Raw genomic sequence first — 13,469 nt, 5'->3', positions numbered from 1 at the left:
CTTGGATAAGCAGTACGACAATGGTGGAGCAGCGCCCGCGGCAAAGAGGCAAAGAGGCAGGCAAGCAGGCAAAGTGACGCGCTGCAGGGGGGAGGATTGGCCGGGTGGGAAGGTCAAGCGTGACGGTGCCAGCAATGATCTGCGGCGCACCTCCTGGTCTCGTCGGGCTGGGGGATCATGCCAACCGGGCCTGGCGATGCGAGCAGGAAGGCGATGCGCAAATAAGGCAGACGGGCCGCGATGCGACGGAGGTACCATGCGCAATCGAGCACATCGACGGTGATCGATTTCCGACTCGACGTGACGTCGACTGATCGCGCGGAGGTGGTGCCGAGCTCGAGCAGCGCTTGCCCCCGTGGACCCGCGCGATCAAGTTCCGTCCCGGGCTTGGGTCACGGCGATATGAATGTCTGATCTCGTCGAGAGGCCCCGACGCCCCTATGGCCTGAGACAGATGCGGCGCCGGGCGTGATGCGTCGAGTCCCAGCATGGACTGCCCGCTGTGGTGGGGAGAAGAGACAAGACCCTTGTCGTGCGACTGTGGTAGCTCGGTTGGTATCGACCTGCCCGACAGGACGGTGCGACGTCAGATCACGTCAGGCCAGCCAAGGCCAGGCGTGAAGAGACAGGGCCAGGCAAGGCACGGCAAGGCAAAGCTAGCCAAAGAGGGGCTTGAACCTCTTTCGTCGCGGCCTATCACCCTCGTCGTCGTCGTCGTCGTCGTCGTCGTCGTCGTCGTCGTCGTCGTCGCTATCCGCATCCTCTCGCTCGCCAAGCCGACCACCGACTGAAGATCGGTCCGGGCTGTCTGGCCCCCGTCCCTGCTGCGACGTGGACGCAGACGCAGACGCAGAAGACTCCCCGAGTTGGACCTCCTCGATGCGGGCCAGACGCATCCGTCGATCCGCGGCGCTCCGCTTGGGCCGGGTACGTGGGAAGTCGGTCGAGTCGTGCCGGCTACTCGACGATGGCGACGGCGCAGAGACGCTGTCACCCTCTCGCTCTGCCGAGGTCCGACTCCCACCACCACCTCCACCGCTGACGCTGGCGCCCGTGACGATGAGCTGGGAACCGATGAGCTGCGTCTCCCCGCGCTCGATCGAGCGTTCGACCTCGTCGAGCGCCGCAAAGTCGGCATCCCCCAGTTCGTTCCCGTACTCGCCCAGATCCGCCTCCTCGCCGTCGTCGTACCCGCCTGCACCCCTCGAGACTGTATCGTCGTGCGAGGTGGAGGCGTCACGGCCGTCGTGCATCGCTGCCTCTGCCACCGAGTCCTGCGAGGCGCCCGGGAAGAAGAGCGGGGGCGGCGCATCGGCCCGTCGCTGCGATCCCGGTGAGAGGACGGGGTTGGGCGTCGACTCCATCGGCGCCTCGCCGTGCGAGGCGACACGATCGACCCGACTGGCCGATGGCATCGAGGCGGTCGAGGTGTCTTCTCGCGGCTGTGTGCGTCCCGTCGCTGACACGGGCGCGGCGCCGTTGCCGCCACGGCTGTCGCGCTGCTGCTGTTGGGGTCCTCTGCCGTTGGTCGTTGTTGCTCGCTGCGTTGCTGCTGTCTGCTGCGTTCTCTGCGTCGACCGGGCAGAGCGATCTGGTTGCTGCGCCCGCTGCGTCCGCTGTTGAGGCTGCGCCTGGTGCTGCTGCTGCTGCTCGGGCTGAGCGTCGCCCCTGCTCGTGGCCAGGACAAACTCTGCGACCATGGCGTCTGCGTGTAGGCGGATAAAGAGGGGCTCGTCGCCGTCGCTGAAACAGAGGTCGAGGGGCACCTGAAGTGCCTCTGCGAGTGTGACGGTGGCCTTGAACTCGCGGAGGCTAAAGGTGAGGTGCGCCTCGCCGTCGACTCGGTAGTCGTTGAGCTCTGCGAGGTCGATCTTGACCTCGGTGTGGATGGCCTTGCGCATCTGTCCGCGCACCTCCGGCACCTCGTCCTCCTTGCTCTTGACGATGCAGAAGTCGGGCGAGCACCAAAAGGAGATTTCGCCGCCGCGGTTGGTGCCGAGGAAGTGTTCGGTCCACTCGTGTGCGGTCTGGGCGTGGATGGAAAAGTGGTGGGGCGGGTTGGGGTCTGCGGTGGGGAGGAGGCCCTTTTTGGGCTCGTAGGTGAGCCGGTGCGTCTTTTTGACGCCGTGGCTGCAGTGGAGCTGGATCGAGAAGCGGCAGTGCTGCGCGTCGTCGACCAGATCGAGCTCGCAGCGCTCCACGGTCCTTGCGCGCGTGCGGAGGATGGCGAGGACGGGCTTGATGGCGAGCTGGCACTCGACGCGGTGGTGCGCCGTCGACGAGGACGAGGATGAGGTGAGTGCGGAGCGGAGGAAAAAGTCGGGATCAAAGACAAACATGCAGAACGCCGAGTTGGTCTGATTGATGGCCGAGAGGCGTAGCTGGGCCTCTGCCGGGATGCCCGACGACGACGACGACGAGGAAGGCGTGGGAGCGGCCTGGAGCCAAAAGGTTTCCGAGAAGCGTGCGAGGCACTGGAGTGCGCTGGAAAAGGCCTTGATGTTGGAGCTCGAGATGACGGCGTTCATGGTGGGCGGGTGGGGCAGGGCAAGACAAGGCAGGCGTGGCGTAGGATTGCGCTCCTGCGAGCGAGCGAGCGCGTTGCCCGCGGGTGGCGGTGGGTGGATGGTGGGGTTGGTGGTGGTGGTGGTGGTGGTGGTGGGAGGGAAAGGAAGGCGACCTCGACCTGGACCGGGTGTTGGTCTGTGCCCTTTCGACTTTCTTGCTGCAGCCAGGCGCATGTGGAGAAGCCCACGCGACGCGCAACCAGCCAGCCAGCCAGCCAGCCAGCCAGCCAGCCAGCCGCCAACAGAGAAGCCGCCAGGCAAGCGCGCTCAGCGGCCCCTCTTGAACACCCAGCATCGAGCTGGCAACCTTCTCTAACCCAGCTTCTCTAGGCAGTCGATGATCCGTGAGCGACACTCGGCCAAGCACGTTCTCACAGCAAACACGATCCAAACAACGTGACATTGTCCCCATGACCACTGCTCAAACACCCCTCCGCACCGCACGGCACCGACGCACTCACGTCGCCTCGTCGGTGCCACTCTCGCTATCGCTGTCCGCCAGCTCCCGCGGCGTGTAGTCCCGCCCAGTCCTGCCCTTGGTCGCCGCACGTTCGTCGAGCCGATCGCCGTACACCTTCGAGTCCGGCACCAGACTGTCCCGCAGCCGCTCCAGGATCGTCTCGCTCTTGGTCCGCTGCTTGCCCGCAGGTCGCCCCGTCGTCGTCGTCGTCGTTGCCGCTGCATCACCACCCTCCGCGTCGTCGTCGTCGTCGCCGGCAACGCGGCTGCGAGGAGACGTCGACCCGTTGCCGTCGCCGCGCGGCGTCGAGGGCGGCAGCGGCGACACCACCTCGCCCTGCACCGGCGCCGTATCCAGCTCGGGCCTCGTCGGCGGCGCGATCCTCGACTTTTTGCGCCCCAGGCTCGACAGCCGGATGCTGGCAAAGATGCCCTCCTTGTACCGCTTCTCGGTCTCGGATCCGCCGTCGTCGTCGCCCTCGTCGGATCCTCCGTCCCCGCCGCCGCTGCCGCCGTCGCGGTGCCGCTTCTGCTGGTACGGCAGCGGCAGGTCGCGGACAATCTTGAACGAGTCCGTGTTGCCAATCTGCTCGTTTTCCACTCGCAGCACGTTCCAGCACGCCCGCCGCACCATCTCGACGAGCGCCGCCAGGAAGCTGCGCAGCGTCACCGACGCCGGGCCCGGCAGCAGGTAGATGAACCAGTTGCACCGCACCACGACGTCGACCGCCATAAAGGCGTAGTAGACGCCCTGCGGGAACGAGATCTCGTCGCGCAGCAAAAAGTGGCGCGACCGCCGCCGCAGCAGCGACCAGTCCATGAGCAGGTCCCACGAGACGTGGAAGACCGAGTAGATGCTCGCAAAGAGCAGCCACGCCGCCATGTCGCCGCTGCCCCACTGCGAGCCGTTGCGCCGGTAGCGGATGTAGAAAAAGTTGTTGAGCACCGCGCTCGAGTACTTGGCCGCGTTGACGAGGTGCAGGTGCGTACGCCGCTCGCTGTCGACCCAGCGCCGCACGCACTGGCCCAGCCGCAGCACCGCGGGCACGCTCAGCAGCGCCGCCGTCCAGAACGTCGAGTTGGGCGCGCACCGGTCCGGCACCGCCCAGTCGTGGCGCCACTCGCACCCAAAGTACCACAGGTTCGAGATGGTCCACGCGATGCTGTTGAGCTCGTCGCCCAGGAAAAAGTCGCGGAACTCGACGCGCTTGTAGCCGGCGCTAAAGACGCGCAGCAGCGACCGAACAAACCAGATCCGGCTCTGGCGGTAGAGGATGGGCAGCGGGTTGAGCAGCACCACGACAAAGATGACGAGCCACACCGTCGGCCACGTCGTCGGGGCGATGGCCGACGGGAACGGGTCCAGGAACGACACCCAGAAGCAGAGCGACAGCAGCAGCATCAGCAGCGCCGGGATCTCAAAAAACTGGCGGTGGTCCATCGTGTGGCGCACGTCCCACTCAAAGATGAAGACGGTGTTGATGCGCACCTCGTGCCACCACGCCAGGTTGAGCCCAAACAGCAGCGCAAACAGCGTCGGGATAAACTCGGCGCCGTAGACGCGCAGCAGCGCCGGCCACTGCGGGATCCGCCGCTGCACCTCGGGCTTCATGGCCTCGACCAGCCCGCCCACGGTGGCGCACAGCGCGATGCCCAGGTACAGGCCGCTCCGGAACACGCTAAAGTGGTGCGTCGTCGTATCGTCGCGCGTCCGCAGCCGGTTGAGCGCCTCCTTGCGGTTGCCGTGCTCAAAGTAGGCCGTGTAGATCTCCTCGGTGCTCTTCATCAGGTTGTCGAGGCGCTTCGAAGTCACCAGCACGCTCGGCGCAACCCGCGCCTCGTAGTAGGCGTCGGCGCACGGCACGCCCGTCGTCTTGCTGAACTTCTTCATCACCTTGGCAAAGCCGGTCCGGTTGAGGCTGTGCGTGTGGGTGGAGGGAGAATGGGGAGGGCAGCCAGGCGAGTCATTCGCAGGATCTACGGTACGGGGCGACATCAGCGGGGCCGTCTGGGCGGGGCGCGCGTGCTCGACTCACATCCTGTAGTTGGAGAGCGTCTCAAGGAACTTGTAGTACTCGAGCACCGCCGCCTTGAGCTTCTTGCGCGCGGCGTAGTAGGCCTCGGGATTGTGGCTCATGGCCGCGGCGCGGTTCTGGAGGCGGATGGCGCGGTCGGTCTCGTCGTCCCAGCCGCGCAGGCTCTTTTGCATCTTGGCAAGCGCCTGCTCGCGCCGCCGCTGGCCCTCGTCGTCCTCGATGCCGCTGGCGCCGTCGTCGAAGCCGGACGACCGCGCCGCCGCAGCTTTGCCGTTCAGCTCGTGCTTCGAGTCGGTGGTGGTCGCGGCATCGAAGGCAGACAGCTGGCCGTCGATCGACATCTTGCCGCGGTCGCCGCTCTGCGAGATCCGGCCGTCGTTGCTCGTCGCCGCCAGCCCGTCCGCCTGCGCACCATCGCGGCTCATCTCGCCGCTGGGCCGAACCGATTCCCGCACCGACGGCGGCAACGCGCCAAACATCTGGCTGAGCCGCTTTCGGGCGCGGCCAGCGATCGGGTTCTCGGTCTTGGCGATCCGGTGGCGCGCGCGGTACTCGCGGCGGTGTTCGGCCAGCTCCTGCAGCTGCCTCGCCAGCTGGGCGTACTTGTGTGCCGCGTCGAGCTCGCGAGCGGCGTAGAAGACGGTGATCTTTTCCAGCTCGGCGTCGCACGCCTGGAACATCTTGCGTTCCTCGGCGTCAAAGGCGCTGGCGATGAGGTCGTCGAGCGTGGTCGGGTAGGCGTGCTTGACCTTTTTCGCCTTGAGCTTGGTGGCCGAGCCGCTCTTTTGCGGCTTCCGTGGAGATGGCGGCGGCCGTGCTGTAGAGGGCGCCTCTTGCGGCGGTTGCTGGCGTTTTGGCGAGGAGTCTTGTCTCGGCGGCTGCTGCGGCTGCTGCGACGACTCTTGGCTCTGCCCTTGGTGCTGCTGCTGCCGTTGCTGCTCGCTGCGGCGCTCGGAGTCAGGCTCTGGCGACGGGCCCCTTCCGCCGGCTCCGCTGCCGGTGCGACCATCGGCGACGGTGAGCGAGTCGCGAGTGAGGCTGTGGCCCGACGCCTTGCGACTGACGTCTGCTGCGCCCTTGCCAATGCTGCCCACCTTGGGCACCTGGGCCTCTAGATCGGGCACCTCGTCCTGGTCGTCTAGAAGGCCCTCTTCGACGACGTTGGGGTCGCTGCCCGCTAGGCGGAGGTTTGTGCCGACCAAGGAAACGGGGGGCAGCCGGACGCCGGATGGAGCAGCGTCGTCGCCGACGTTGGCAGCGGCATCGGAGCGCCGCGCGACACCGCCATAGTCGCTGCGTTGCTTGCTGCCGTCGCTGTTTGCGAGGCTGGTGCCCGGATGTGGAGGTGCGAGGGTAGCGTCGTCGTTGGACGAGTAGTCTGCCCCGCTGCCGGGGCTGTTGCTGTTGTTGTTGCGCCTTCGCAGGGCATCTGCATCTCTGTGGGAGGTCGATGTGCCGCTGGCCGAGTAGCCGTGGTGCTGGTCGTTGTCGTTGTCGTGGAGGCCGAGGTGTTGCTCGTACTGGAGGCGGGCCTGCCTGTGCTCTGCGACGCGCTTGATGAGCTTTTTGAGGCCGCGGTACTCGATGTAGACCTTTTTCCACTCTGGCACAGTGTTTTCCTCGAGGTATCGTGCAAACTTCATGGCGGCGAGGGTGCGATAGGTGGCAGGAGGTCTGAGATTAGAGGAGACGGAGCAAGGTTCCGGGCTGGGGCTGGGATCGCCAGGGACGCCTGTCTATGTATGGCGAGGCGGCCAGCGTTGCCGCGGAAGGCGGAGATGGCAAGCAAAGTGTATATCCGTGTCTGACGACAGAAGCAAAAGCGATGGAGCTATCGTAGGTCGAGCCGGTCAGGGCATCTTGGGACGACGATGCCGAGGGGCGGTGATGGAAGCGAGTGAGATCCGGGCGGTGGAAGCGAGGGCGGGTGTAGGTAGGGTAAGCTGTCGTGGTCGGGGTCGTGTTCGTGGTCGTGGCCGTGGCCGTCGTCCTTGTCGCCGACGCCGTCGGTGCAGTCGTTCGGATGTGCGCTTCTCTGAGATCCTGGCTCGGAAGCGGTTCGAAGACGGAAGTCGTGGTGGTGAGGTAGGCTAGGGTAATAATCTGAGCGAAGGCGGCAGTCGGGGTTCCGTCGTCTATGTATGCGCCCGGGTCGAGAGGCGGCGCTCGTCTATCCAATGCAGAGATGCAGTGCGTTCGGATCGAAGACGGTACGGTGATGCACGGAGCCGCCGGCAGTTGGCAAGACGAGGCAGGGGATGGTGGTGATGATGATGATGATGGAGGAAGCCAGAGAAGGCGAGGCGAGGCGAGGCGAGGCTCGGAGCAGAGGATGGGCCCCCGAAGCAATTTTTTAATTTGGGCGGGCCCTCAACCCCTCGCTCGCTCCCTCTCTTTGGGCCTTGCCAGGCAAGGCCGACCTTGCCTGGCTGTCTGGCTGCAGCCGCCTGGCCTGCCTCTCTGTGAATTTCAAAAAGTCGTCGTGGGCCTGCCTCAGTCAGCCAGGGGGCACAGCAGGCAGGCAGGGGCCAGCAGCAGCGTGCGTGCGTGGCCCACGCACGTTGGCCCAGCCTCGCCGCCTCGTTGGTCGGGGGGCAGCAGCAGCAGCAGCAGCGACAGAAGCAGCGACCCTGGCAGTCAGGGTCCAACCTGCTGGCCCACAAGCCCGACTGCCGGATTCTCTGCTGCTGGCCGGCCACGCCTCCAGCCTCCCAAAATGGCAGGCTGCTGCAAGGCAGGCAGCCAAGGCAAGGCAAGCAAGGCAGGCTGGCCCACTCTCGAGGCCCACCAGCTCGCCATCGACCTGGCCTGGCCGCAGCTGCAGCTGCTGCTGCTGCTGCTGCTGCTGCGGCAAGCTTGCCTCGCTCGCTCCGTCGCCCATCTCCCGCCTGGGCCTGGAACTCTGGAGACCACCCTCGAGCGCGCGCGACTCTACCTCGGCCGCTGCCGCCAGCGCAGAGGCGCGCCTAGCTCCAACGCAACCACCACCGAGGCAGGCCCGCCGCTCGTCTCGACTGGCTCCGATATCGTCGTCGCCGTCGTTGTCGTCGTCGTCCTTGTCGCAGCTACCGCAGTCTCAACCTCTCACGATGCCGCCCGACCCTGAGCCATTGGCTATCGGCCACGATCACGATCTCCCAAGGCAAGCGCGTGCGTGCTTAGTCCCACTTGACTCAATTCGCCGCCCTCGACTCGGCCACGCTCTCGCCGGTCCCCAAGACGCCCCCGGGGACGGCCGAGCGCCGACGAGGGAAAAGTCAACATGCGCCAGGCCTCGAACGTGCTGTTCAAGCGACTCGTTCCCCCTTCGGGCCATGACGCTCTCACCGCTCCAAGCATAGCCACGCTGTGAATATCGACGTCTACGTACCGACAGCGGTCTCGTCGCGCGACAGACTGCTGCGGCCGAAAGCACTATACCCGTCGCCGATGATGCCATGGAAGTGACCTGCTCAGCCGCTAGCGCGCCCTCAGTCAACACATAAGCCCTTACTCTGGTGCGCCAAGACGGGCGGCTCCCCGGCACGCGGTCGTTGTACGTAAAGCCCAGCACTTTTGCACCGCACCATTTGTCCCCGAGGCGATGGAGTTGGCTCGTCTTCCCTCATCAGGCGCATCGGCTACTCGCATCTCGACACCGACGTGGAGCCGTCCTCTGTGCCGAATGCGGGCGAGCGTTGCGAGAGGAGCGAGGCTGGGAAAGAGGACAGCGGGGACAAGAGACGTCGAGGATGCTCGGCGCCGTACAATCCAGTCCAGTACAGCGGAGCACAGCGAGAGAGGTGTAAGGACGAGTCAAGGGGGCCCGCAAAGGTATAAGAGCGGCGCGGAGCCAGCGAGGCATTGTCGACTTCTCATCAAGCACCACTTCACGACAGCTCCAACCAAACGAACAACCTACTGGCCAACTGATCTCAGAGCAAGGTGAGACTCGTTGCCTTTGCTCCTCTCCTTGCGCTCTCGCATTCCGGTGTCTCGAGTTTGCCCTGACCCGCCACAGCTCCTGTCCCGCTTCCACCGCCACCGCCACCGCCACGACGACAGATGCAGCTCCCTACCGCCTTCACCTTCGTCCCCCTGGCTCTCCTCGTCGTCCTGGTCACGGTCATGCACGGCACGGGCGTCGCCGCCTCGCCAGCACCCGAACCCGTCCCTCAGTCCGTGACGGACATCATCGCTGGGCTGGCCAAGCGCACTGCTGCAACTGTGCCGAACACGTCCGAAGCTAAGCCCACTGGCCACTAGGCTTGGTGCTGCCCTTTGCCTCGCCCCGATCGATGTCGCCGTCTGGCCATCAGCGATACGCAAGACATGGCCCCGACCCCATCCCTCTTTTCTCCAACTCGTCGTCGTCGTCGGAGAACGTCGCCGGCCATGCTTTGGAGTCGTCCAGGGCATTCGGACGGCACCGAAGGAATGCGATTGATATGATCTGAACCTGAGCCTTAGCACGCGCTGAGAAGCTGATAAAGAGTCCGACAAGGCCCCAGCCGACTTGGAGTGATGTTTGTCGACGGAGATGGGCTTGTCTCTGGGTGCCGCTGGCCGGCCGGTCAGTTCCCTGGTCCAGGCCAGCTGAGGTATGCCTTGACCTGACGTCGGTGCTGTGGTCCAAAGGACCGAGCCCAGAGTGGTCCGGCACCCGCATGCCAGGCCCGGTGGCAAGGCATATGCATATGGGTCCTGACCGTCGCGGCGAGGCGGCGCGAATCGGCGGAGGCGGTGGTGGCCCCTGCGGCAATTTCCGCTTTCTTTAATTCGCCTCGCCCATTTCGCGGCGCGTTTCCTTGCGACCACCACCATCACCCACTCGCGCCCCTTTCCGCAGCCTGCCTGGGCTCACGGCAGTCCTCTGCTCACAGCGCATCCTCTTCACTCCGCCCCCATCTCGACGGCGGGGAGCTCGCATCCGCCAGTCTTGCCCTCTGACTGGACTTGATCGTTGGTTGGCTCTGCCGCTGCCGTCGTCATCCATCAGCATCGGCACCGGCGTCGGCATCGGCCAGCCGCTGCCTGACCGAGCTCGGCGTCGTCGGCAAGATGTCCAGCAGCGAACTCAGCTACGAGAGCAGCGACTACGGCGACGGTGACTACGACACTTGGCCCACCGATAACAACGTGCCCGACTTCAAGTGGGCACACTTCCCGATCCTCGAGGACGACGTGCCCGCCAAGAACTTTGGAGAGCAGCAGGGTCCCCTGCACGACGTCGGAAAGCTGCTGGCAGAGGGCCCGCAAGAGCAGCAGAACCTCGACAAGTTCACCTTTGGAGGGCCCGCCGACCTGCTCCCGCCGCTGCCTGGCCTGAGCGTCGAGGGGTACGGACCCGTCGCGCTGCCCATCGTCCGCCCGGCCGAGGCCAAGAAGCTCGCGGCCAAGTGCCAAAAGGCGCCCTTCGGCCGCGGACGCGACACGCTCTTCGACGCCTCGGTACGCAAGACGTGGCAGCTCGAGCCCGAAAAGGTCACGATCGCCAACCAGGCCTGGCACGATGGCATCGCCGCCCTTGGCTCGCTGATTGCCAGAAAGATGGGATTTCCCGGCACGCCCGTCACGCTCCACCTCTACAAGCTGCTCCTCTACGACGTCGGCGGCCACTTTGGCAGGCACCGCGACACGGAAAAGGAGGACGGCATGTTTGCCACCCTCGTCGTTCAGCTGCCGTCGAACCACACCGGCGGACAGATGGTGGTGTACAAGGGCGGCGCATCGGTGACGCACGACTTCGGCGCCGCTGCCGGTACGGCCGCGTTCAAGTGCCACTACGCCGTGCACTATGCCGATGCCGAGCACGAGATCACGCCGGTGACCGAGGGCCACCGCCTGGCGCTCGTCTACTCGGTTTGCTGGCCTGCAGACCGCGACAGGTCGAGCATCCCCTCGTCGGTCGATGCCGAGGTCAGGGCCAAGATGGCGTCGGCGCTGCGGCAGATGAGCGGCCAGGAGCGCCGCTTCTACCTGCCCCTTGATCACGAGTACACGCCCAAGAGCATCGCCGGCCTCGGCGACCGCGCCTTCAAGGGCGTCGACCGCGATCGCCTCGTCAGCCTGCGGGCCGCCAACGCGCTGCTGCCCGAGGATCGCCGCTACGCCTTCTTCATCGCCAAGGCGGAGCGGCGCCAGCTGTTCTGGAAGCACTGCGAGCGCAAGGCGTGGGAGGAGTACGAGCGGCCTAGGATCGCCTTCAAGCAGCTGCAGGATCTCGACGGCGGCAGGATCATCCAAGGATCGTGCAGCCCTGCCAGCTACTTTGGCGCGCACGACATCCTCAACCCAGACGCCAAGTCGCTCCTCAAGCTGTGGCAGGGGCACCGCACCAAGCAGAGCGAGGACACCGGCAACGAGGGCCCGGCGGTCGAGACGACCTACACCAAGTACGTCTTGCTCGCTTGGCCGGCACGCCTTGTCCGAGGGCTCGAGGTCATCTGCGCCGGCGAGGACGAGACGCTGAGCGCGCTGCTGGCCAGGGGAGCCTCGGACGCCGAGCTGGCGGACTTTCTCCGCGTCGTCGAGCACTTCTACGCTGCTCTGGTGCGTCCTGCCGGCGTCACCGTCGGCAAAGAGAAGCTGCGACACGCCATCTTCAAGGCACTCTGGGCGCGCCCGTTCAACCGCCAGCTCCTGGATCTCTACTTGGCCATCTTCTCGACCGCCAAGCTGCTCCTGCACAGCGATCGGGGCTGGAACGACTTCATGCGGCTGACCCAGTGGCAGCAGGCCTGGCCGGCCGTCGGGAACCGCGTCCTCGACATTCTGGCCGACGACCCCAACGTCGTCCTCAGGGCGATCCGGGCTCAACGGGACAGAGCGCCGGAAGAGACCATCCACATCTTGGTCGAGGCGCTCCTGCGCAAAGAGCACGGGCTTGGATCCTCGGCCAACGATCTCGATTGGCTTGAATGGCTCAACTGGGACGAAACCGCCATGTGGCAGGTCGCCGTGTCCATCCCGGGCTCGGCCGTCTGCCGGAACATCGTGCAGCGCCACCTCAACGCAGCCGACGATCGATTCGAGATCGGTCCATGCTTGGCCGCGCTCCGCAATTGCCGCCGCAAGCAGCCGCAGCAGTTTGAGGCCTGCCGCGAGGCCATCAGGCCGCTTGTTGAGCGCTGCATCGCGCAGCTCCAGGGCCAGCGGGCGCAGGCGTCGCAAGCCAGACCGGCGCAAGACTACTGGCGCTTCGCAGCCACACGCTTCCACGGCGACGCCAGGGTGCGAGACTTTCTGCGCGGGCCGGAGCGCACCACGACCATCTCGGGATTCGACGGTAGCCAGGCTGCACGCTACTTTGTCGAAGACTGCCAGGTACGCATGCGTCCGAGCGCCGCCGTCGACGCGCAGAAGTGGAAGCGCCACGGAGAGCCCGACTTTACCTTCACCGCCGCCAAGGAAGGCCGAGGCAGGGAGGCGACCGTCACGCTCACCAAGACGGACCTGTACCCTCAGCAGCGCGAGCTCAAGCGGCTCGACAAGGTCAAGCACCTCGACGAGTCGCTGGCGGAGTGGGGGTCGCTGCTCGACCCCGTGACGAGCGCAGCGACGACGTCGACCGACGAGGCTTTGACGGACAGGGACGCCGATGCCGACTTGGAGGCTGTCTACGAGGACGAGGACGAGGACGCAGACGGCGGTGATCAGCCGCCTCGAGGGCGATCGACTGTCGGCCACGACAGTAGGCCTGACGCCGACGACCCGCTGCCCACGCCTTCCCAGCTGGGGAGGGAGCGAGAGCACAGCGACGAAGATCGCCAGGGCAAGCGGATCAGGGCCGATCCAGAGGCCGAGTAGCCCGTCTGGCGGTCCTTCGACCCAGTCAGACGTGCCTGCGTCGGCTGAGGTGGCCAGGAGCTGGTCCGACGCCATAACAGCAGAGGAGAAGTATCACCGCCTCCACGATGCCGCGCAGGCAGGACAGAGGCCGACAACAGGCAGACTGAAGGAGAAGCACCCGAAAGGCCCATGATCCACGGGCAGCAGCGGCAGGACAGCACCGACGAGACTAGTCGAGGAGGGGATGTGGCATTTGCGCTCTGGAGAAGAGTCGCATCGAGGGGCGGGGCAATGGGCGGCCAACAGGAGCGATCAGAGCGGCGGGCATCGACGAGCCGACCCCCTCAGCACGCAGCACGGAAGCAAGGCTCGCTCGAATGAAACGAATCACGAAGCCAGCATCAGCTCCACGGCTTGACGGTGTGCATGTGCGTGCGTGCGTGTAACGACCATGGAGGACCGAGTCGGTCAAGGCGGCAGAGCGTGTTTCGCTCGTCGAGGTCCAGCTCGCCCCAGCGGCGGTAGAGTGGCGTGCGACCACCCACCGTTGGCCAGCGACACGCACGTCCATCGCCTTTGTTGCGCGAACGCAGATGCACCGCTGATGTGTGCGAGGAGGTTCGATGACACTCTCGAT

The 13,469-nt window shown here is 65.8% G+C and overlaps 3 protein-coding genes across 3 annotated transcripts; 1 reads left to right on the top strand and 2 right to left on the bottom strand.

The window, feature by feature from the left end:
- Positions 1–656: 656 nt before the first annotated feature.
- Positions 657–2,528, bottom strand: PFL1_05991 (uncharacterized protein; the record flags this gene model as incomplete). The annotated part of the gene is made up of 1 exon (XM_007883529.1): positions 657–2,528. One exon carries the CDS (start codon positions 2,526–2,528, stop codon positions 657–659), a length of 1,872 nt encoding a protein of 623 aa, XP_007881720.1.
- A 496-nt stretch (positions 2,529–3,024) lies between these two features.
- Positions 3,025–6,705, bottom strand: PFL1_05990 (uncharacterized protein; the record flags this gene model as incomplete). Its single annotated transcript, XM_007883528.1, has 2 exons — positions 3,025–4,945; positions 5,063–6,705. The coding sequence occupies 2 exons, from the start codon at positions 6,703–6,705 to the stop codon at positions 3,025–3,027; spliced, it is 3,564 nt and encodes a 1,187-aa protein (XP_007881719.1).
- A 3,397-nt stretch (positions 6,706–10,102) lies between these two features.
- PFL1_05989 (uncharacterized protein) lies at positions 10,103–12,850 on the top strand (the record flags this gene model as incomplete). The annotated part of the gene is made up of 1 exon (XM_007883527.1): positions 10,103–12,850. The coding sequence occupies one exon, from the start codon at positions 10,103–10,105 to the stop codon at positions 12,848–12,850; it is 2,748 nt and encodes a 915-aa protein (XP_007881718.1).
- Positions 12,851–13,469: the final 619 nt, after the last annotated feature.

The sequence above is a fragment of the Pseudozyma flocculosa genome, assembly GCF_000417875.1.
Source record: "Pseudozyma flocculosa PF-1 unplaced genomic scaffold scaffold00023, whole genome shotgun sequence".
Lineage (NCBI taxonomy): Eukaryota > Fungi > Basidiomycota > Ustilaginomycetes > Ustilaginales > Ustilaginaceae > Pseudozyma > Pseudozyma flocculosa.
Note: the sequence above shows the minus strand (reverse complement) of the source record. Positions and strands in the feature narration are given on the sequence as shown.